Source organism: Pempheris klunzingeri, unplaced genomic scaffold (genome assembly GCF_042242105.1).
Source record: "Pempheris klunzingeri isolate RE-2024b unplaced genomic scaffold, fPemKlu1.hap1 Scaffold_61, whole genome shotgun sequence".
Classification (NCBI taxonomy): Eukaryota; Metazoa; Chordata; class Actinopteri; order Acropomatiformes; family Pempheridae; genus Pempheris; species Pempheris klunzingeri.
The window spans coordinates 34,192-57,197 of record NW_027254965.1 but is presented as its reverse complement, the minus strand read 5'-3'; the positions used below and the strand labels follow the sequence as shown (position 1 = coordinate 57,197).

Sequence of the window (23,006 nt, the reverse complement as noted above, 5' to 3'; positions counted from 1 at the left end):
CCTTGTTGTTATAATTGCTTGTTTATTTTTAACTGTATACCTCTATGTTAAGTCTTTCATAGCCCATTGGCGCTGAGTCACATTTTACTTTGTGGTGGACTGATCTGTCAGTTGCAATTTTGCAGGTCAGTGTCATATCTGCTTCATCATCCAACCACCGAACAGCTGGTTGGATGATCTTTATATTTTCTTATGCCTCACTGCTTTGCTGTCCTCACCACCCTCCCTTGTTTTCCCCACTCTTCCTCCCTCTCTCTGTGGTGTCTCCTATTCCTGCTCTTCTTCATTTCCTGAATATGTTTCCATTTACCAGCTCCTAAACCTCGACCTCGCACCCTTGAAGGCCTCTTCTCCAGCCACAGTGAATCACAGTACTCCTCCAAAGAACTAAAGGGAGAGCTCATGACTCTCAGGTAGTCTTTGTAGCGCTGGCGGGAGTCAGCGCTGTGGCGTAGCTCCACCACAGGGTCTTCACTGGGCTTAGGCTTCCCATCCAGTTGTCCATGTGTTACAAGTTGCAGCGTGAGACGGAGGAGAGTGTGGGTGAAGTGCGTGTGCTCTTGAGCCACGCAGACATACACACCTGCATCAGAGGTGTGAAGGGAGCGAATCAGGAGACCTCGATCTGTGTGTACAACACGATCATCTAGCCTGACCTGGGAGACAAAAAGAAACATGTTAGAGCTTCATTACAAAGGACAATGTTGTGCGACTACAGCTGCCTTCACTCAGGCTGACCAGCTAGTACACAATAGAACTTGATTTTACAAAATGATGTGAAGCATTGCTTTCTTAAATTGGCCTTGCATTTTTGTCCTTACTGAAATACAAGATCCAAACCTTTACAACACCACAAGAAAATCTGTGTCTCTCTACCCCCCAAACAATTAATCAGAATGACTACACATTACAAGACACCAGCTTGATACCTGCCACCCTGAGTACACACATACATTTTCATGCCTGATTTGTATCCAAGGTGCATTTAACATGGTAATGACCCCTGAAACAGGAAACATATTGAACTGGGTGTGGTGAGTGTCACACACAGCGTGGGGGGCCATAGGTCATTATGTGGTGTAAAGAGATGCATGATGAGTGTCAGCAGTAAGCAAACACAAAAAAGGGCATTTGGCAAAAATGCTGGGATGTGCACGCGTGTGTACGTGTGTGTGAGTGCATGTACTTGTTCAGCTAATCTTCTGGGAACCAATTTTGAGTTTTAGACCTTGGGAGTGAGGACATATTTTGAAAGAGAGGACATTTTGGCAGTTCCTCACAACTTCAAAGGCTTATTTGAGGGTCCAGACAGAGTTTTAAGGTTACGGTTAGAATTAGGTTAAGGTTAGGGTAAGGTGTTTAGTTGTAAAGGTTAAGCTTAGGTAAGGTGCTGGGGAATGCATTATGTCAATGAAGGTCCTCACAGGTATAGAAGTACAAGGTTGTGTGTGGTTGTTGTTGAGGTGTAAGGTTAAGTAGCGTGCTAATGTTTACGGTCCACTCTTTTCATTTAGCATCCACCATGGTTCATCAGTTGGCATGGCTGCTGTCAGGGCCTAAAGCAACACAGCTGTGTTCAGAGGACAGAGCCAGAGCGTGAGCGCATGAGCATGTGTGTGTCCAGTATGTTAGTCTCTGTGCATGTGTATATGCCTTAAAAGAAAACGTCCCACAACCTTGCTCTGACCCCCCCAGAGGTATAACTGATAATAATGCTAAAGAAGGAGGCCCAGGTGTAAATTTCATGTAGAAAACCATGAATATTTGCCTCTGTGTGTGTGTTGAGGTTTTGTTTTCCCATATCCTTCTGCATGTGAACCTGGTTTCAAGGTCTGACACTGATGATGTGTTATCCAGCCAGATGCAGACCCACAGACCTCACAGGTCTTTGGACCGCGACCCTTAACCACATTACTAGTCTGTCTCCTATCACATTCTTGTATCCCGACACACCTGACTGACCTTAGAAAACACATGGGATACACATTCAAAACATGAAATATCACTCGTGCAAAATCTCTATGAAGACATTGGGCACATTCATTAAATCAGTCAGTCAGTATTTATGTGTTTATTTGTGTGCCTTGGATGTCATCCCCCCTCTGCCATCCAAAATGAAGGCATCTGTGACTAAATGGCAATGCCAGACATTTAAACCCTGTATGTGTGTGTGTGTGTGTTTATTTGGTCATCTAATTAAGCCAACAAACCCTTGATGCATATTTGTATGTGTGAACAACAACCCAATGAAATACAGCTTTTAAATGAATCACAAGTGTGGGTAAGTACTTTGAAAGTTAACAGGTTAAGACCATCCCATGCTTTCACGAAAGCGCTGCTCGTTTCTAATGAACACCATGGTATAAAATTCAACATGATCCATGCTTTTCTTATTACAAATTTTCTAATGGGGAGGCATTCCAGGCTCCAGGAGGTGCCTGCACACACTAACACACACACACACAAACACACACACACACACACACACACACATGCTGTGAGAAAGACAGAGAAATCTCTTCCAGCTCACATCTTTAATAGCTGACTTTTACAAGGGAATAAGAGGAGGGAGTGTGTGTATGAGTGTAGGACGAAAATAAGTATTAGGGCAGGCTGCAGGTGCTGTGAGCAGCTGGTCAAGGATTCCTTTATCAAAACCCATCAGGAGGCAGAAAGTGTGGAGTGAAACAGAGAAGGGAAGAGACTGTGGGATACTGTGGAGACAACGCAAAAAGCACAGGGAAACAAAGTAGGAGGAATTAGGACTATGAATGCAGGAATGAAGTGTGGAAAGATTAAGGTACTGGTGAAGAAGGTCGAGGGACAGGAGAGGAAAGGGGATGACAGACAGAAGGAAACACAATGGGAAGAAAAGCTCAGAGAGTAAGAGGTTGAAATGAGCCACACACACCAGACATCATCTGCTCCAACACCACATGTTCAGCTGTGAGAGCAGGTGGACCACACTGCCCCACAAGAGGGGCACCAAGCCCAACTACAAGATGGAGTAAATTAATTCAAGACATCTTTTTCATGACTCCCGTGTTTCTGTGATGTAAGGGTCCCTCATGTAGAGTCAGAAAATAGTTTTAAAACCAGAATAATTGTTAACAATGATCATCTTTTTTTTGCATTTGACACAGCTGTCAGTAAAAAAGCATCACCAACGTGTTGACAGAAACAAGAAAGAGAAAACAGTGACTAAAACCCGGTCATAGTCATGTCACCGGATAGAGATGAGGAAAGTGTTGACCAAAAAAGCCAAATAGTATCAATTACAAGAAAGCTATTTGAACATCTTCCAAGCGCAGAGACTCAGATAAAGATACTTTGAAAAACATGCCGTAACTAATGTCTCCCATCATTTGAGAAAGTCTAGTTTGGTGGAAGTCACTTGAACTCCTCTACTTTGTTTTGAGTGTCAGCAGCAATGCTGGGGTTCAGCCAAGAACATGATAAATCATGTGCCTTATTGTAAATATCAACCCACATGAGAAAAAAGCAGTGAAAGGAGTTGAAACTAACCAGCATTTATATTAGAGCTAAAGACAAGTTGCCTGTGAGTACAGTGGAGAGGTGAAACTTTTTCAGGCATCAGACTCTCAGTGTACCGAGGATTAAGAAAATATTTCCCAACTACTTCTTATTTTTCCTGTTCAGTTTGAAAGCCATGTTTGTAGTCTGACATGTTAATTAAATGTTAATTTATTAGCTCATCAGTTGAAACAATTAGTCTAGCAGATTAGTCTTTGTATAATTACTTGAAAACCCAAGCTTTTGTGCTGCAGTTTCCTTTTGTCTTAGGTATTTTAACATCCGAGAGGTTCACTGGCTTCCCTGCCAAAGAATTACTTTTATTTATTTATTTATTTACCTAAAGACTGTTACTATAAAGCTGTGTTTGCCAATTTAAATATTTCTCTTTTTCCCACCCAAAGCATTGTTGGAATCATAATCAACCATCTGATTTCTATAGTAGTCACTGCACTAACAATGTCAGTATATCAGTCAGTTCATGTGGTGGCTCACTCACCTTTTCACTGACAGAGGAGACAGAGAGCTTAAATTCAGTCACCTAGAAATGTTTATGTACATCCTCCTCCAACATCTGCCATTCTAAACACCACTGACCTTGCTGTTGATCCATCGTATTCTGTGCATCCAGCTTTATTTGTTTAGCTTCTGTGTCTATCACATAACAAGTCTGAAGGAGGAAGAACTCCTGCATTCACTCCTTCATCACTTTGTCTAGAGTACAATAGGTCACATATCATTGCGTGCCTAGACACACAAACACAGAAAACACCCCATTGTGTTCATTACCCCAAAACACATGGCTGTCCCTAGGGAGCGCTCTGTTATGATTTCTGCTGTAGGGGATCATAAAGAAACACACACACACACACATGCACGCACAGAGGAAACACAGGGCTTTTTTCTGTGCGGGACAATAAAGGAACACATGGGTCTTAAGTGACCTCTGCACCTGTCAGTGTGTTTACATTCACCCCTGAGAGAGAGGACGGGGGACCAGTTGTGGGAGTAAATAAGTGTGGTGGGGAGAGGGAAGAGGAGTGTGTGGGCTGAGTGGTAAGCTGGCCACTCGCAATGGGTGAAGGAAGGTTTGTATGTTTTCATAGGGGAGGGGAGGGCACCGAGGTGCTGAGTAAGCAGGTCTCTGTTGTCTCATTCAGGAGACAAGTGTCATCATCAATGACTTCCTTTCAACACCTCAAAAACAAACACATTACTGCTGTGTATCTGTATGTCCTCCTGTGTCTACCATCCTGTCTCCTAGGATCTGGATTTTAAAGAGCATTTGGTCCGATGCAATCATAATTAGCAAAAACAAAATAATGACAGCTTTGTAAACAAACACAATATGCACCATTGAGATTTGTTTTAACTTCTTTTGTTTGCAGCTAGAGCAGCTAGAAATTCAGCTTTCAATGTGCCCTAATAAAAGGAAGGTTTGCTGCACTGTTTCACCAACTGGTCCACGATTGTTGAGTTTTAAACTTAAATGTGTTAAGCATTTTTGTTTTAATGCTCTGTGTGAAGCTTTAGTGTACATAATTTCTGATCCACCACTCTACTTTGCCATCCAAACCACAACTAGAAGAATCTGTACTCTAGCCTTAAATAAACTACAGAGGCCCACAGGGAAAAGCAGTTGGCCACTGAATGAGAAATGCAAAAAATGCAGGTAAAATGCGAATCCCATGTTCCTTTTCTCCCCATTTTTCACACAGGATAGATAATGACCCATCATCAAGCCCCTTCAGGTGGGTCTGGTTTAAGTCATTCCTCACCCAGAGGAATTTCAGAAAATTTCCAGAAAGCCAGAGGCACTCAAAAAATGACATCATTCAAGGAACTAGGGACATCCTGGACTGCTCCCTTATTACCTATAATTCCTCAATTAATGTGACTTTTGGGTATTCAAGCTGTGAACAGAATCCTCTTGGTCCAAGTACTGTTTTTATCTTCCCTAAGATAAACAAGACCTGCTGTTGCTAATGGGTTCAGGCCTCAGACCTCATGGCTGGTGAGACTGAGGTCAGGTATGTCAGGATGTTTTTGGATGATCTGGAGTACTTATTTAAGAAATGATTGTTGCAAACACCTGTCTTCGGCCCAGTAATTTCCCTGATTTGTGACCTGGCATAAAAGAAAAATGTAAACCCTCAAGTACAGTAAAAGCAAGAAAAACAAAAACAGACGGTCACACTTCAGAGAGAGTGGAGAAAGAAACACAAAGAAGCAAAGGAAAGAGTGAGCAAGATGCTGTAATTTATGTATGTGAGTGTGTGTGTGTGTGTGTGTGTGTGTGTGTGAACACGTGCAGATGAGCACACTCTCTGACCTCCTCCCTGCGTTCAGATCCGGGTCTCTGTATGTACCACCGGATCTGGGCCTGTTGAGATTTGGGGATGCACTCAAGGAAGGTGGAGTTGCTCTGCACCCCATAGAGGACCCTCTCCTCCACCCGGCTTAAAGAGAGACCTAAAGAAAACATGATCCATTATTGATCCAAGAGTCCCTTCTCTTGTTCTAAACATGGTACATGGTGCAGGTTTCCTTTGGTAACCGGTTAACTTATCAATTCATCTGTTCACTAGATGTGTGTTTACAGCTTGTAAAGAAAATAAATAAAAAAAACAGACACAGGATGAACTTCGTAAAAGAGAAAAGTCTGCGTACTGTCTGTGTCCCAGCACTGACTGGCAGGGTCTCCATGCTTGATATCCTGTCTTCTGGCTCGCCTGAAGAACAAACACACAAAGTTTACCAAGTGTCTTTTGGGAGGTTTTTTACGTTTTATTTTTTATTTGCATGCCTGAATGCTGAGCATGTACTGTATAATACTGAGAGTAATCTTAACAATCTTATCTGTACATAACTTCAGTACCCAACACCAGGAAAAGTGAAGTGTTATCAAAGCAACAATCCATATTTTATGCTCTTCACAAAATATTGACAGAATAGTGACATTTTTCTGATAATATTTCCAAACTGAATGCAAAAATATGCAAGAAGCAACAGTGATTCTTGTTTAAATTTTGTACCTTACACCAATTTTTTTTAAAAAGAGGTATGAGGTTTACAGTTTATATGAAATAATTAAATATGTGAATAACATTTAAGTGATTTTTTTTTCAACCAGAACATCATTCAATTTCTTTTTTTAGAAAAGCTTGAAACAGTACATAAAATACATACATACAAAAAATGAATGTAGAAAAGAAGCTAATAAATGGTAGACATCTCAAACTAGCATGTTTTCTGTATAGGAAGGCTGTGGTGAGCATTAGAAGATCCCTAACTTTTACCTCCACCAACAATTTTTCACAACCAATTAAATTGTGATTTAAACATGTATAAAACTTAAAAGCAATAAAAAAAAATGTTGCTGTCTATCATTGTCTATTATTATTATCTGTCTGTCAAGTTCTATGAGCTACAATCACATGCCATTTTCTTGAGGTGAAGAAGTCAGCCTTAATCTGTCCTGTTTCAAGATGTTGACACTTCCTAGCTTCCTAGCTATCCTAGCAAAAATGCCCCATACAAGGGAATTGGCAGTAGAGGTAATGGTAAAAAAAAAAAAAAAAATCAAGTTTATTTGGCCTCTAGCTGGGTGTTGCTCACTTGGGCTCCTTCAGTTTATATTGATTACACCTCCTCCACCTCCCGTCAGTCCTATGTAATGGGACATCTGTAGCCTATACTCATCGACACTGTGAAGATCAGCTTTCAAAGAGCCTTTGAGACCAAATGCAGGGCCTCCGCCATTCAACAAACCATAACAGCATCCCCACTGGCCAAAAATCTGGCATTCTGACCTCTAACTGTAGGGTATAGATTCTGTAAAGCCTCGATTCATGCAAGCAAGTGCACAAAAAACACAAACACACATACAGTATGCACACACTTGCTTTTGCCGCTCGAGAACTACACTCTAGAGGTGTGAAATAACAGTAGCATTAATCAGCAGAGGAACGGCATCAGTGCCTCAACTGGACTAAATATCCTGTGGAAAGAAAAATGCTGAAGAAGTGAAGAGAACCCAAAGAGAACTATGAACTCTGCCAGACATGGGAACACACACACACCAAAAGATCAAATCAGTTTATGGAAGTAGTTTATAGACTATTTCTTTTCTTTTCTTCAGATCACACATATCATCATGCTACATCAAGTTTACATAAAGGTTCTGATATGTATTACAAATGTGTGTGAGAAATGTATTTACTTACAGTGGTGATACAGCGGGAGATTTGAAAACAAATGGGTGATGGTATATTACCTTAAATGTTAGAAATAATTCACACAAATTTAATGAAACATTATGATTTTTGATTATTGTTGATATTTCATTTTAATAAAATATTACATAATTGTCGGTATGCTGGAGTGAGGTCTTGTTGACTATGCCAGTGCTGTGTAACTGTAAGTGAAACAGTTTCAAAAATCAATGCTTGACACTCCATCACCTTTCCTATTCTTTTAATATGCAGAGAGTTACAGATTGATGCTTTAACTGTTCTACACTTTTCTTGTGAATGTATGCATCTACAGGCTCTAAATAAATGAGGAAAATTGTCATGCTTTCAGTAAAGCCACATAGCAACTACAACTCAGCAAAGTAGATTTGCTGGAGTGGAGTCTGGCATACCTCTTGGATGCAGGGATGTATCGTGAGCATGTGTGTCCATCCCAGGCACAGTAGGGGTCTCGTGCCAGGCAACATTCAGCACAGGCATGGCCATACAGGTGACATCTGCTGAGTGAGACCTGCGCAAGACCTTCACTTGAACCCACGTACAGCTGTTGCTATAGTGAAACACACACCACACACTGATTTACGGAAGGTAAACACACAGATCACCATCAAGTTCAAGTTTGTTATCCATAAAGCAAATTCATTTGGTTGGAGGTGCAAGAAATATATACTCAGAGAAACTGTAGCAACAGAAGCAGACCATGAAACATAAGATTTTTGTGTTGTGATTTAGGTTGTCTTCTTCTTCATATAAATTTCCTCAGAGTTCCTATTGTGAATTATACTCGAGAATAACTGGGGTCAAGGATCGCTGGTGAAGGTGTTATAACAATAAAAGTCATTTGAGATTCCAAACCTTAGACAGAAACTTGAAACAAACCACAGAGATTTCAGGCATTTTAACAAATGTGACTGAAGGATCTGCTCTGACTCATCTGGCATGAACAAGATTCCAAAAAAGAAGTTCAAAACAAGCACTGAAAACACTGGCGGGCATGCACATACAAACACACACGCAGGTCAGGCGCTGCTGGAGATTAATGGAAGCTGTGATTGGGGTTGAAGTGTCTACTGACACCCCTGACCCTAAGATAATGAGGCAGAAGGGGGAGAGAGAGCTGAAATGAAATGGGGATGGCTAAAGAGAGAGAGGAGAATTGAATATGTGAGTGAATTGGGGATAAAAAAACAATATGTCTTGTGCCACATCAGGCAAATGCACAAGACTGAATGTATGCGGCATGAATAAAGGCAGAGAGCAGAGGAGACATGCAGAAATAATGCGGTAGGAGCGTGGGAATACAATGGATGAGAATGAGGCCGAACCTGTTTTGAAGACATCTCCATACTGAGGATGGGAGTGGGAAACTGCAAAAAGTAGAACAAACAAACTTTAAAGCTTTAACAACTCAACAAACATACATTGCCGGCGCGCTGCTTGAGTAAAAACAACAGATGAGTTTGTTGATTATTAGCTCAGAAAAATCCATCAGCGACAGAGTCAACATGTCCCATGAGGACGGCTGCAGAACAGTTGGCATCATCTATCAAAAGAGAATAAAAGTGTGTGTTCTTGTGTTTCTGTATTCGTGAATATGTGTGTGTGTAGCTGTGTTGTACACAAACCTGGAAAACTTGAAGTTCTTCAAGCACCACTTCCTCTGTTGACCAATTCTCTTGAGTGATGCTCACCACCTTCAGAATTGAGCCAGCATCTATGACAGAGACAGGATAGAGTATGAATATATGGGTATTAGTGCATAACCAAAGAAAATGAGTACTTCTAGACCACACACTCACACCTTTCTCTCAGGCACTAATACAATTGAATTGAAAACAGTGGCTCATTCTCAGACTATATTTTGGGAATTTCATGCATAAATTAAGTTTAAAATGTGCACATGAACCAGTGCTGTGACATAAGACACGACACTGGATCCAAGTGCAACCTTTCATTGATTAATTTTGCCATCCATGGGACCATAATAGCATTAACATAATCTGTTAAAGGCTGAGGAAAACCCACAGTGATCTAGTGCCCTCTGCTGGTCAGATGTACCATTTCAAGAGACAACCGGGAGGAGAGGCATGCATCTCACCTGTTCCAAGGAACATGACCTCATATTGTCCATCCTCTGCCAAGACTCTGTCCACCACAATCTGAGTCAGGGTGTAATCCACTCTGACACGTGTGAACACGGGCCGGCCGGTCAGAGGGTAGACAGAGCGATACATAAGAGGGTGGAATCGAATGAAGCTGACCACCTCATCTGGGAAGTCCTTGGTGGTCTTGATCCTTGGATCATATGTCTTGCTGGGACACTAAAGGACAAAATATCAAATGTTGATCTGGTGAAAAAGGTTTCACAATCACTCCTGAATTTTTGTTCCTCTCTTTCTTTTCAGCTGACTGCTTCTAACAATTTTTTTGGCACATGTCTCCCTCTAGTGGTTAAATAAAGAGCAACAGGAGCCAAAGCATATCTGGAACATCTGTGTAACTCCTGCTCCCCCTTTCTGTGTATATTATAGCTCAAACAAAGTGCTCACTCAGCTGTACACCTGGAGCATACACCTAATCCTCCATACATCCCGGTTCCTCCCTTGATTGCATTAACTATGTAAACAAATTTGAAACAAGAATCTGATTAACATGCAGAGTAACCTCATCAGGCCAAGGTTATGTCTTACATCATGAGGTTGCATGTGCAGATGTGAGCATGCATACCCTGAAGCATCTTGAACATTTCACCCTTGAGTCCACCAAGGCATACTGTTAAATTAGGCCATGTTTATTTTTATGTAATTACCCTGAAAGTTGTGGATTTTATTCATCTGATTTATGAAAAGAGAATCATCTTTAGCCAAGAGTGATTAAGAGTGAGCTGTCTGTTTGTCTCTGTGATCTGCAAGGGGGCAACGCACCGTTCCAGGACGGGGATACGGTATCCTCCCCTCGTACTCTACCCATCGGTGGTCGGGGCCCTCCTTGTGAGCGTAAGGTCCGTTAAACACAGCCCTTATGTCTGCCATGCTGTACACACAAACTGCTGAGCCACGGAAAACGGAGCTGAGAGGAAGGTGGGAACAAGAGACCAGGTAAGTAAGAGAAAAAAAAGGAGAGACCACAGGTGATGTTGATGATGGTGTGTTGAATGCTGAACTTACCTTGAGGTGGTAAAGACTGCATACACTATGGGGTTTTTGTCGTCTCTGGTAGGGAGCAGAAAGATGTCCTCTATGAGAAAGAGGGGAAGCAACATGAAGGTTATCAATTTTTAGTCTTTATTTAACTTTATGTGCACGGAAAAGATTTTGTTGCACCTCCTTGTTATATCTTTATTTTTATTTAAATGAAGCAGCAACTACAGCCTAATATTGGAGACTGATCACTTTGAAAAGGTGTGGCACTCCAAAGGTAGTTTCTGGAAGATAAAGCACAGTTTATTGATTTATTGATTTCCACTTCTTCTAACAGTCACTTACGAAGCTCATCAAAGTGTGTGTCCACTCCGTCTGGTCCAGGGATAGAACACACAAGTCTGGCTTTGAGGAAGGTGGTCCATTTATTGGTCAGGCTTCTCAGCCCACCCACGTCATTCTAAAACACAACCACATACACCATAACTAAACCATAGTCAGCAGCTGTCCAAAAGACAATTACAATCAATAATACACCCTTTGTACTTAGCCACAATCTGACTGTAATCTATCTAATGGACTTAAACACTGAGACAACACTAAGCATCGCAGCCTGACTCTGATTTCCTGCACCAATTAGAAGAATAAACAGGTGAACCACATGCTGCTAGTTTAGATCCGCTTATTTAACCAGCACAAAAAATTCCTTTTTGTTAGTATGATGACAGTCGCGAGTAATTAAAAATGGAGAGGAAAGAGAAAGAGTGGAAAACAGACAGAGAAGGGGGAAAGACATCAAAGGAGAAGAGAAATAAATGGAAGTGCAGCATGTTGGAAGAGAGTAATAAAATCAAGTGAGGCTTCTGATTGATAATGCAGGTTTATCTTAGCATATGAATTGGTATTTTAAGCAGCGACCTTTTGATTGAGCTAGGGCAAGAGCGTTCAAGTGCGCCTCTTTGTAATGCATAGAACACTTAAGAGAACCTCCCTATTAAAACAAGTGGTACAGAACAGATCGTTACGGTTGTACACACACAAAAACACACTTGTGAGAAACAAAAAAAAATGTAAGCACTTAATGAGGATGTTTCACAATGGTGATAATCTTCAAAGAGGATTGAAGTGAAGTGCCCTCATTCCTTTTACATGCAGGGAAAAACATACTTACAGATAACAAAAGTGAAGGAAAAAATACAAAGACCAAAAGAGAGAGATAGCTGAAAGAGGGAGAAAGAGAGAGGGCTGTAATCCAGAGGAATCTCCTTCCAGTCTGCCTTACAGCTTACTCCCAAGTCATAAATACGCTGAAAGCTTTTCTCTAAGAATGTAGCAATAGACCTCCGAATGCTTATAGCAAACTGCTGTGTGGGCTAGGCCCATTTGGAATGACTAATGGCACACTGTACGGTATACAAAAGGTCCCCAATCATGAATCTATCCTGCTTCTGTCCTCACTCAGCTGTGCAGTGCCATCCAAGCTTACAACTGTTTGACATACTGTCAAATAGAGCCTCATGGGCACTGAAATATGATATGCTTCTCAAATGCCTTGCAGCATCTCACAAATGAACAGAGAGAAAGCTTGCATTGTCAAAATTATTCAGTTTAGGTACAAACGTGAAGTTCAGCAATGTGCTTCTAGAAATAGGCCGTGTTCCAATGGGGTGAATCCTTTCGCTATAAATTGCATTGGACAAAAAACTACACATCCTTTTTTTTTATCACCTAATACTTTTAATGGAGACAATGGGATAGTACAAAGATCTTTCAACTACACCGACCTCAGTGACAATGTACGTAGCAGCACTATGAATGTCCTGTCAGCGGAGCACAAAGGGGCTAAAATCATGATTTACTGCCCCTGGCACACAGTTTCAGGTGACTACAAAAGAATAATGTATCAGGACAGACTCCTCCTGGTGGGGCATAAAACACTTCTGTAGAGGCCGACACAAAGATCCTTATCAGATCAGATCAATGTAGGAGTTATGACTCAGTTCTCCCACACACTGCAAGAGTGTCATGCAGTTCAACTGTCTTGTCAATTGTCCAACTATGTTGTACCTCTTCCAAGCACCATTTCTCGTCTCCTGGTTGGACTTACAGACCCTCCATCCCTTTCTCTCTCCCCTACCTGTCTACCCATCTGTCATATTATCACCTTCCCTCCATGCTTCTGTATACCTCCCACTTTCTACACCTCTCTGTGTAATATCTCACCTTGCACACACGAGCCACTCGGGACAGGATGCTCTTGTCGTTTCCTTCCCACGACACCTCACGGAAGAAAAAGTATATCTTATCATCATCTGGATTGTAGGTGTCTGCAATGGGGTGAGCAGATATAAACCTGGCCTCTAAAGACATGGAGAGGAAAGGAGAGAGGGAGCGGAGAGTGTTAAAATAAGTCAGGTAATGGCTTTGCCATGCACTGCAGCCTTGAGGTGGCATTAACACTCCACTTAGCAAATGCTTATTTACAATCTTGCTGTACTCTCCAGAAAGATCTGATTTATTACCATTTCTGTTCACTAAGATAAACTTTGGGCTGCATATAAATCTTCGACTTGCCATACAATTTGATGCCCGGACTAATATAGTGTTTGCTAGAATGTCTAGCTTGGTTTAAAAGAAGTTTTGTTTAGTGCTCTGTGATTTTCAGCCTGTCTGGAAATATCTGTTATGCAGCAGTGTTGGAATCATTTAGCTAGAACACCCAGGCTCAAACTCCAGTGTCCCAAGTGTTTGAAACCATATCCAGATCATTTAATTAAAATGAGCAATACATAAAGTTCTGCATTCAAAACCTTAAAGCAGAATTATTTGATTATTAATATTACATTATTACAAGTCTGTGCAGAGGGACAAGCTGACAACATTGACATATAACCACCTTATAAAGTTCAACATGTTAGCAAACAGTTGCCCATTACACATCCTGCAGACATTAGCATTTATTAGTCACAGTCATGCATCTGGTTATTTGATGAATGTAAGACCAATATTCATTCCCCTTCTTGCTCTGCTTTGGTCTCCACCAACAGCAACAAAAAAAGTCTTCTTTATGTCGAAAACAGCTGCTTGTTTCAGCTGGAAATTGTGTTAATTAAAGTGGTTTTGAGTTAACAAAAACAGTAAAGTTACCATAAAACCGAAACAAGGACCGAAACACTATGAGTTGGGCTATAATCCTCTGAGGGTCACTACGAGTTACACAGTCATTTGACCCATTGTTCATATAAAAATGTTAATAATTGCAGCTTTAACAACACAAGTATTGAAGTCCTATATCTAACATCTAAGATAATGTATCATATTTTATTAGATGATCTAATCTTTGTATTCAAAATCTTCTGTAGCTATCAAGTGAATATTAGATACCTTTAGAGCAGTAAATAGTATGTCTGCTTACAGATTGTAGTAAAGTCAGTTTTATTAACATCAAATGTAGGCTGATGAATTAAGGCATCAGAAAAACAAATATAATATGTTGTATTGGTAATTACTATTTTATGATGTTGCTCAGTGTTGCAAAGTAGTGCTAGAATAAGGACAGTAAAAACTATACATGATGCAGGAAATAGTGGGAAAAGCAGACAACCAACAGCATGTTGCCATCAGTGTCCTGATTCAGGGGGGAACTAGTCCAAAGGCTTAAGTGTTGCAGTGACATTACATCAACATTAGCTCAACCCCTGGAAGCCGAGCCAACCACCAGAGGGTGATTCCCCAACTGGAACAGCTTAATGTACGACTGCTAACACACTCGACAGAAGGTCATTGTTAGTCCTGCAGCACTAGAAAGATGTTCCACAGGCTCACAGGGACAGAAAACACCGCTAGAAATGCTGTGCTCTTTCTCTCTGCCTGCCCCGCGCCATCACATGCTGTATACGTATACTGACAGACAGACATAATTACTCCAAACATCTTTGACTGTGTGGTTGTGAAATGTGGAGACCATGTGTAAGGATTTAGATCCTAGTGACAACTGCTGATACACGACAACCCATCAGTGGCTGTAAAACACTCGAGGCTGGAGATGTATACAGAGAGGAGACTCCCTCCTTCGTGATGACTGTCCATGCCCTTGTGTGTATGTGAGTGTGGCTATGCGGTTGTATGACTAAGGCTGTGAACCTTGTGACACACTGTAAATTCCCCTGTAGGTGTGGTCCCCGTTCAGCTATGGCATTCGTATTAAAAGTTCCAGCTAAATGAATAAGTGGGCTGTCTCCTCTGCGGTGGAATGCCAATAACCGTCCTGAGGGCACAGAGAGGCTCTTTGTATCAGTAGAGAGGCTGGAAGTTTGAAGAAAAAGCAATAACAAGTTTTGAGTGCACTCAGCGTGTTAATGTGGATATGTGCAAGCATGTCCGTACCATTGATCCAGTAGTCTTCAGAGATGTCTGTGCGTATGAAGTGCTGGTCAGGTGGAGGGCCAAGGGAGCGTGTGAATGTTGTGTCTTTGCCCAGGAAGTCTGAAGATGTGCCCGCATACAGATACTGATCTGGACCAATTACACAGAGGGTCAATCAATCATGACATTAAGATATTCAGAAATCAACACATATACTATATTATTGTATAGGAAAAGTCAAATAGCTATAGATTCTTTGTTTTACATTTTTACAATCCTGTTTAATATGCACATAATAAAGACATATCAGAAAACAGATTTGACCGTTTAAAGTACTATTTATCTTTTACCATTTCAGTGTGCTGTCTCAGTGAACCCACACACAAACACACACAGACTGAGAAAGATTTCAAGAAACAAACATATGAAATGGAGATAAGGCTAAAAATCACTTGTTGTTTACAATTCTTTGCCAAGTAACTTTGCTGCTGCCTGAGAAATAATTGCTTGCCTCTTTCTTGACTAAAATAATTCGCAGAAAAGTGCTGGGAAAGAAAATACATGAATACAAATGTACTTAAACAACTGAGTAGACTTTAGGAGAAACATCATTTTATTCCTGGGTAAATGGTGCAGCGCAGCAATAAAATTCTGGTGCACGAGAGATAAGGCAGGCGGAGGACTGCCAGGCTCGTCTTACCTGTGAGGATTGAGGTGAATGGCTGCAAGGGATCAAAAGGACATTTCAATCTGCCGGACTCCACTGTGCTAGACAGTAGTTGGAACACACCATCCTGAGAGGCGAAAAGGAAGATAGTGTATCACTTTCAAAAATTTAAATCCAACTCCTGAATTCATGCCAAAAATCAGTCCTGCTGACATTCACACATGCATGTCTAATTTACCTGTCTGCGGCCGGTGATTTCAATGAAAGCACAGTTGGGATGGAAGGCTCCTGTCCCACAGGCATAGACATGAGTTCGGTTGTAGTTGTGGAGTACCCTGACAAAGTTAGCGCACTCCAACTAAGACAAGCAGGGACAGAACAAACATAGGGATGAAATATTACAGAGAGGCTGGCTGAACAGGCATTCTGTGTATTACAGCCAACGAGTTTATATTTCAGTTTTTTTAGAAACACTTACATTTGCATGTTTGCCGGCTAGTTTGCACATTTCAACTCGGTCCCGGGGAGCAGGCCAGTGAATCTAATGACAGATAAAATAAAAAGAGAAACATTTCACATTTCTCATAATTCATCATGTGAGACGTGAACTCCGGATCATGAATCAGTCCTCATACAGTTATTTCCATTTATATGCTACTATAATTCAAGTTTTTAAGTTTAGAGCGTTTTTGTCTACAAAAAACTGGGACAGTATTTGAATTAAGACTTTCCATTAAATCTCTCCCAGACTGTTGCAACGCGCTTTGTGCCTCTTTAAGCCAGTAAAATAACAATATAATGTGTTCAAGCTGCAATATATTCCAAATGCAGCTGCCAGACTTCTCACAATGTCTGCATGGTGAGTGCACAATACTCCCATTTTAGCATCTCTATGCTGGCTACTTAATGCATTTTAGAGTGGAATATAAAATTTTATGGATCACTTTAAAGGGTCCTACTGAATAAACCTCTGACCCTCTAACCTGATAGGAGCCCAAATACAGCTCAAGATTCTCCAGAAGGTCCTTTGTAGTGGTTTTTAACAGCTAAAAGCAAGAGGAGACTGGGTCTTTTCAATCAGGGCCCCTCAACTCTGGAGCAAACTGCTAGAGAACTGCAAACCGCTTCTTTGTTACGTCAAATCACTTTTAAAGAAACAATATTTTGTTTTTACCATAATTATTGTTGATGTCTGTTTCATTCTGATGTTTTATGGTTTGCATTCAGTTATTTGCAAGTGTATACTTAATTAATTACTTAATTTTATACTTAATTTTTTTTATCTTTGGTGTCTGTTGAAAATCTAAATGAAATCATTTAAGAGCACAGGCTAAATGTCCACTCCTCACCTCTCTCTTTGGCATTTGGGGGATTATGAAACAACTGATCTGACTTATACAACAATTAACACCTCTAGGTGCTGGCACAGGCGGGCACTGGATGTATAGCATCCAGTGTCCCTTCAATGTACCCCGCCATGTTCACACATGTGTTATAACAGGCTTATGTACTTAACGTGTTACCTCCCCTAAATCCTACCAAGGAGAGCTATCGCCAAACTTTTTCATGGGTCGACAGAGCTTGAACACGCATGCAAACATGCTGACACAAATATTAAAACATCTCATGATTCTAAATAATTGCATGCCGCTGAGGAATTCATACAGAAAACCAGTGTTACAACGTGATATGTTGACTGAGTACAGTGTGTGGCCCTTGTGTAGGGCTTAAACTGGTTTTGAAATGCTGCATATGAAATGATCAGTGGCCCACTTTTACTACAGCATATGGAGATATTTAAAGACTTTGGTAGAAAGTTTTCAACATAGCAGCTATCGCCTGAAAATCAAGGTAAAATAACTAGAATGCTTGTTAACAGAATATCTGGTTGTGTTTTAGTGCCAGAGGGTCCCTTTCCAGGTATGCCTCTTCATTAACTGATAAACACAGAGTTTGTGTCTCGAGATCATATTCACTGAGAAGGTCTGGTCCGAAAGGGCTCAAAGGAGAATTAGACTTTTGGTGCATATCTTTGTGGCATCAGTATCAATGACCAAAGAGGCAACAGAAAGGCAACACTTTGAGAGCAAGACTAAAAGTTAAAACAACCAGATAAAAATCAAATAAACACACTGTCGTCCCACTTGCGTATCAACCTCAGCTGCATAAACACACACTCACGTCTACAACATGTGGCCTCCGTCCAAATGCATTTGTGTGTTTGTGTATATGTGTGAGTGTGCATATGTACTGTGTGTGTGTGTGTGTGTGCCCTCCAACATCGTGACCCTGACCTCACCAGACAGACAGTTTCAGACTGCTGCTGACTGAAAGGTGAGCTCTTCTCTAAAACAATACACGCCTGAGTGTATTTCAGCTTAGCAACACAGTAATGGAAAAGAAACACGTTACATCACTGCACTTAAGGGTAAGATAGGTATAAGTGCTATGAGCTCAAGCTAAATGACTGTCTCTTTAATAATTAGCCGCTGCATGCAAGGTTATTAGAATGTTCCAAGTGACTGCGAGCAGGACTTTACATGCCTGAGGACTGGGCCAGCCTGTGTGAGGAGAAGATACTCCATCTTCTGTTTAAACTTGAATTTCTTCCTGCATTCTCCTTCTGTCAGAGGGTGTGGGGACCCTTAAAACTGCTGTAAACATCTCAAAGTCTGCCTAAACAGCTTTTCAAGTATAGTAAATGGCCTGAATACCTACAAAAGAAAACGCTGCTGATTTACTCATTGCACTACATTCATTCTTGGACATTCTTTGTCCTGAAATCTGAGTTTGAATTTGCACATTCCTATTCTTCCCAGCATAGTGTACCCAGCATACCTTTCTGGAGGCTCTGGCCAGGTTGTCGGGGTCAAGCAGGTAGATGTGATCCCTGGCTCCCAACAGAAGACGACCTCTCTCCTCATCCAACATCAGCGAGTGGGAGTGGAGGCCATCGGAGGAGCCCAAAAACAGAGATAAACTGCCAGCTTGCAGCAGTTCTGGCCCAAAGAGAGTGAAAGATAGACACAGAGGCAAACAAAGAGATTAATAAATCCCTGCAGTATTGTGTATACATATAGCTTAGGTTTAAAAATGCACCACGTAGCATTGAATTACAGTTTGTTGGAAAAGATATTTCAGCAGGATTATCCCTGCAGCTCACTCATAACAAAATCCCCAAAACAAGCAGAGGGTTTCCTCATCCAGACAAAAACGTGTCTTGGCTTGACTTGAAACTACCTAATCCTCTGTGGTTCAACACCTTAGCTACGCATGCTGATTGAGAAGAGATACAGTAAGAATCTGACACTTCAGTAGATGCATTATGAGATATCTTTATCAGGGTATTTTCATTGCTTTGTTAACCACAAAGATATCTCTCAATTTAAAGGCAACAGTTTAAAAGGAGAAAGTGTTTTATTTGCTCTAGAACTACCTGTCTGATTATCTATCTACCTGTCTGATTATCTATCATCTGCATATGACATCACATCATCATAAACCAAGTTGTGGTTGCCTGTCATGGGCAATATAATATAAGGATATGATAAGAGCAGGTGGAATACCGGTTGCACACCCACTAGATTATGATATAGTTAACAGTTGACTTTTGCACAGATGTAACACCTAAAATAAATGGTTAAAAAAGGAGTTCGATTATACTGTATACAGGCAGTTTCCATTAGTATAGGTTGGTGTTTGGTCTCCCAGCTTCCAAGGTCCATTTCTGGGAGCTGACTACTGACTACATTCTCAGCTCAGTGCTGTGTCCTTGATCTCCTTGATCTAAGGAAATCTCTTCTATCACCAGGCTCTTTCCAGGACGCCAGTATAGCAACATGCCTTGGATAAACACTGGCTCAATGCGGGGGAGTCCTGTGGGAGTCATTCTGAAAGGATTGACATTGTGATTACCCTCTTGGTGAGAAGGATTGGAGAGGTTACCAACCTTCAATATTTGAACTTCTAGGACCCCTCCACACCACACAATCCTACTTAATACCTCCTCCAATACACAAGCTCACACACACAGTACCCCCACATGCTCATATCTTTCACCTCCCCACACACACACATCATGCCCCAAGCAGACTAAACCTTGCAGAGAGATTAGGCCTGCTAGCCCTTTGCTAACGCTAATCTGTTCTGTAAACACACAGCCACTATGAGCCCATTGAAACAGCCTGCTTAGCTGCTGCCGATAAGCATAGTGCTCCACACCTTTCTCCAAAGAGGAGAGCCCTAAACCCCCTACCCCAACTCTTGATCAACTTCTCTGCTACTGCTCTGCAATACTCTCAAGCACACATTTATTTTAGAATGACATCACCACGCTAACTTGCTGCCAACAGGTTTAGGCTCTGCTGAATTAGATTTAAGCTCTATAATACTATAATGTCTGTTACTGTGCAGACCACCTACAGTGACATATGATGAGAGCAGTGATGCTTTATCAACTGCATTGTTGCCTTTTGTCTGAAGTTGAAACAAGAGCATTAAGTGGGAAAGAAAGACAAGAGTCACATAATTTAAGCAGGAATTTGAACGATATTCATAAGAATTAACCTACTGATCACTGTACTCAGCATTGAGGCTAGCTGAAATGAGGCTGCTGTTTTCATGTTGCACGTGTCACAGCCATGTGTCTGCTATTAATATGCAATGTAGGATGTTCTGTCCATGGTTTCAGAATACACTAACGTCACAGCCAGTATAAAATGTTCAAAAAGTCAAAAAGCAATGTTGAGCAGGAACTAAGATATAATTCACTGAAATGAGATTTGATTCTGTTATGTTAAGTTACTTTGCTCACTAAATGGATATAAGATATTGTGCAACTGTTTACAAGTAGAAGCAAAGTGTCCTATAAATTGACTTTCTATTGTAAGGGACTAATAAACTGTAGCTTTTGAGTAAGACCATGGATAGAATACATGTGGTGTAAGTTAATCCCTCTGGTTGCACATTAAGAACAAAGACTTCACAACAATCTGAATGTGCACCATATCAAAAATATATAAATTATGACCAGATGATTTTACTTCGCATTTGGCAGAAGGCCATGTCATCTCTCTTGTGACTCAGGGTGAACTTGTGCCTCACGACGTGTTTTTCAGAGTAAAGTCTGTAAGTTTGGAGAAGAACGCAGTTGTTTTGGAGTTGTTCACTCAATCAGGGATGATTTCACTTTGATCGTTTCACCCTTCACTCGCCGAAGCCGTGCTTTCACAGGAGGTTGATGCGATGTTTGAAGAGTGACCACTGCTGGGTGGTGTTGCTTTTGAAGAGTGTGCACTGATGAGACATCATCACACGATGTGTGCATGACGTGTGCACTGGGTCAGAGGTGATTTTGCTTTTGATAGATTCTTTTTTGCTTCAGTCATTTGCTTCAGAGTGAGAGAGCCAAACATGGACATTGTTCTACTGCTGTTAATCTGAGATCCAAAGGAAACTGAATAGTCAGACGTCCGTTCTCTTGAATGAACAGCAAAGTTTAGTCAGCTGTGCTAATAGTCAAAGCCAATAGACACACCCTGATAGAGTATCAAAAAAGTTGTCTCAGATATATGGCTCCATCATATATGAAATTATGAAATAACTTATTTTGTCAACTTGTTGGTTTGTAACAAACATAAAATGAGACATACAGTAGATCGTAGTACTAGCCCTGTTGCTGTATAAACACTGTCCCTAGCAATCATTATTCCTGCAGTTACTTACATATATTTATGTTGGACACTCAGGACATGCATGTGTATCTATTTCCAGCCATACTGGGTTTTGGAAGCCTTTGGAAGCTTTTGGAGGTTGAAGTCAGACTGAGTTTACTTTTAGGTCACAGTGGGGATTCAATTTTATGGAGTAAGACTGAAGTTCATTTGTGTGGTTTCTTGTAGCTGATACATGGAATGAGGGATGGAGACTTTGAAGTAAAGTTTGCACTGGTGTTTAGAATGGGTTTTAAGGGCAGCAATAATTTAGCTTTTCCCTGGTGGCACAGAGCAAGCAGACTCAGTTAACACAAAACTAAACACATGGACACAGTGCTTATTGCCGGGGCCTGCTAATATACACACAACAGATTGACAGGCAGTCTCTTATGGACCAGGAGCATCAACATGAAATGTATGTTCTGCATGTGATTAAGAAATATAGACTGGACTGCAACAACACTTCATTTCATGAAAACTGACGGGAGGTTTATGTAATAAAGTTATGCCAATAAGAGGATTAAGAGTTTGCATTCATGTTTGCAATAAAGTGACCAGTAAACATCCTTGTCATCAAAGGTGACAAACAGAGAAGGTTGAAACGGTCTAATGGATCAGCAAGTAAGTCTTAAATCTCTCACTCTACTTTACAGTGAAGTTTCAAACGTCATTTACTTTAACAGTGCAACTGAGTCTACTAAGCCCTCTTTTCACTTTTCCTCTTGGATGTGTGTACAAAGTCACAAGAGAGATGGAGACAAGTGGAGACAAAAATGTTACAGAGAAAGAGAGACAAAGCTAGACATAGCCTTTGAAGATGCACGCTGAATGGCTAAAATCCTAACAGAAAGAAATCAAGAGAATCAAAGGTATGAGTCAACAGAATCATAAATCTCAAGCAGCTTTAACCTTAACTCTAGCTAGGTGGAAGTACATTGATGATGCCATGTTGCACTGATGATGAAATATATTAAATGACATCAAAATATCCAAATTTTATTTTGCTCTTGTACTACCATAGACACATACTGTAATAACATAAAAGTATCAATGTTAATGTAAATGTGTAACAAAAATAAAATCAACAGACAAATCAACAGTATTTTAGTTCTTACCTCTGTGACTGAGTTTGACCCTGGGGACACTTTGTTTGGTGCTTGCTCCAAAGGGGAAGGTGGCCAACACCACCAATCCCACTAGCAGGACCCCTGGATGGGATAGTACCTTAATCCTCTTCCCTTTGCCATCGTAATTACTGCCAGACATGCAGTGAGGAGCCCCAATTTCATTCAGACTCTGATTGCCAGAGTCTGTCTTCATGGTGTGTGGAGTG

The 23,006-nt window shown here is 41.0% G+C and overlaps 1 protein-coding gene across 1 annotated transcript; it reads right to left on the bottom strand.

The window, feature by feature from the left end:
- Positions 1 to 197: 197 nt before the first annotated feature.
- LOC139224824 (semaphorin-3D-like) lies at positions 198 to 23,006 on the bottom strand. Its single transcript, XM_070856132.1, has 17 exons — positions 22,789 to 23,006; positions 18,798 to 18,958; positions 16,438 to 16,500; positions 16,198 to 16,317; positions 15,993 to 16,086; positions 15,314 to 15,442; positions 13,151 to 13,287; positions 11,273 to 11,387; positions 10,955 to 11,024; positions 10,712 to 10,856; positions 9,886 to 10,108; positions 9,413 to 9,501; positions 9,113 to 9,154; positions 8,180 to 8,337; positions 6,205 to 6,266; positions 5,867 to 6,006; positions 198 to 656 (listed from the first exon to the last, which is right to left on the bottom strand). The coding sequence occupies exons 1-17, from the start codon at positions 22,991 to 22,993 to the stop codon at positions 198 to 200; spliced, it is 2,412 nt and encodes an 803-aa protein (XP_070712233.1). The 5' UTR covers positions 22,994 to 23,006.

What these genes read in the sequence shown, in the direction of transcription:
- LOC139224824 (XM_070856132.1), bottom strand. Translation starts at nt 22,993, where the DNA reads ATGAAGACAGACTCTGGCAATCAGAGTCTGAATGAAATTGGGGCTCCT. An exon ending in AAATCACCGGCCGCAGACAG is followed by an intron (nt 16,087 to 16,197) that starts GTAAATTAGACA and finishes TTCGCCTCTCAG; the next exon opens with GATGGTGTGTTCCAACTACT. An exon ending in GAGTGGCTCGTGTGTGCAAG is followed by an intron (nt 11,388 to 13,150) that starts GTGAGATATTAC and finishes GTTGTGTTTTAG; the next exon opens with AATGACGTGGGTGGGCTGAG.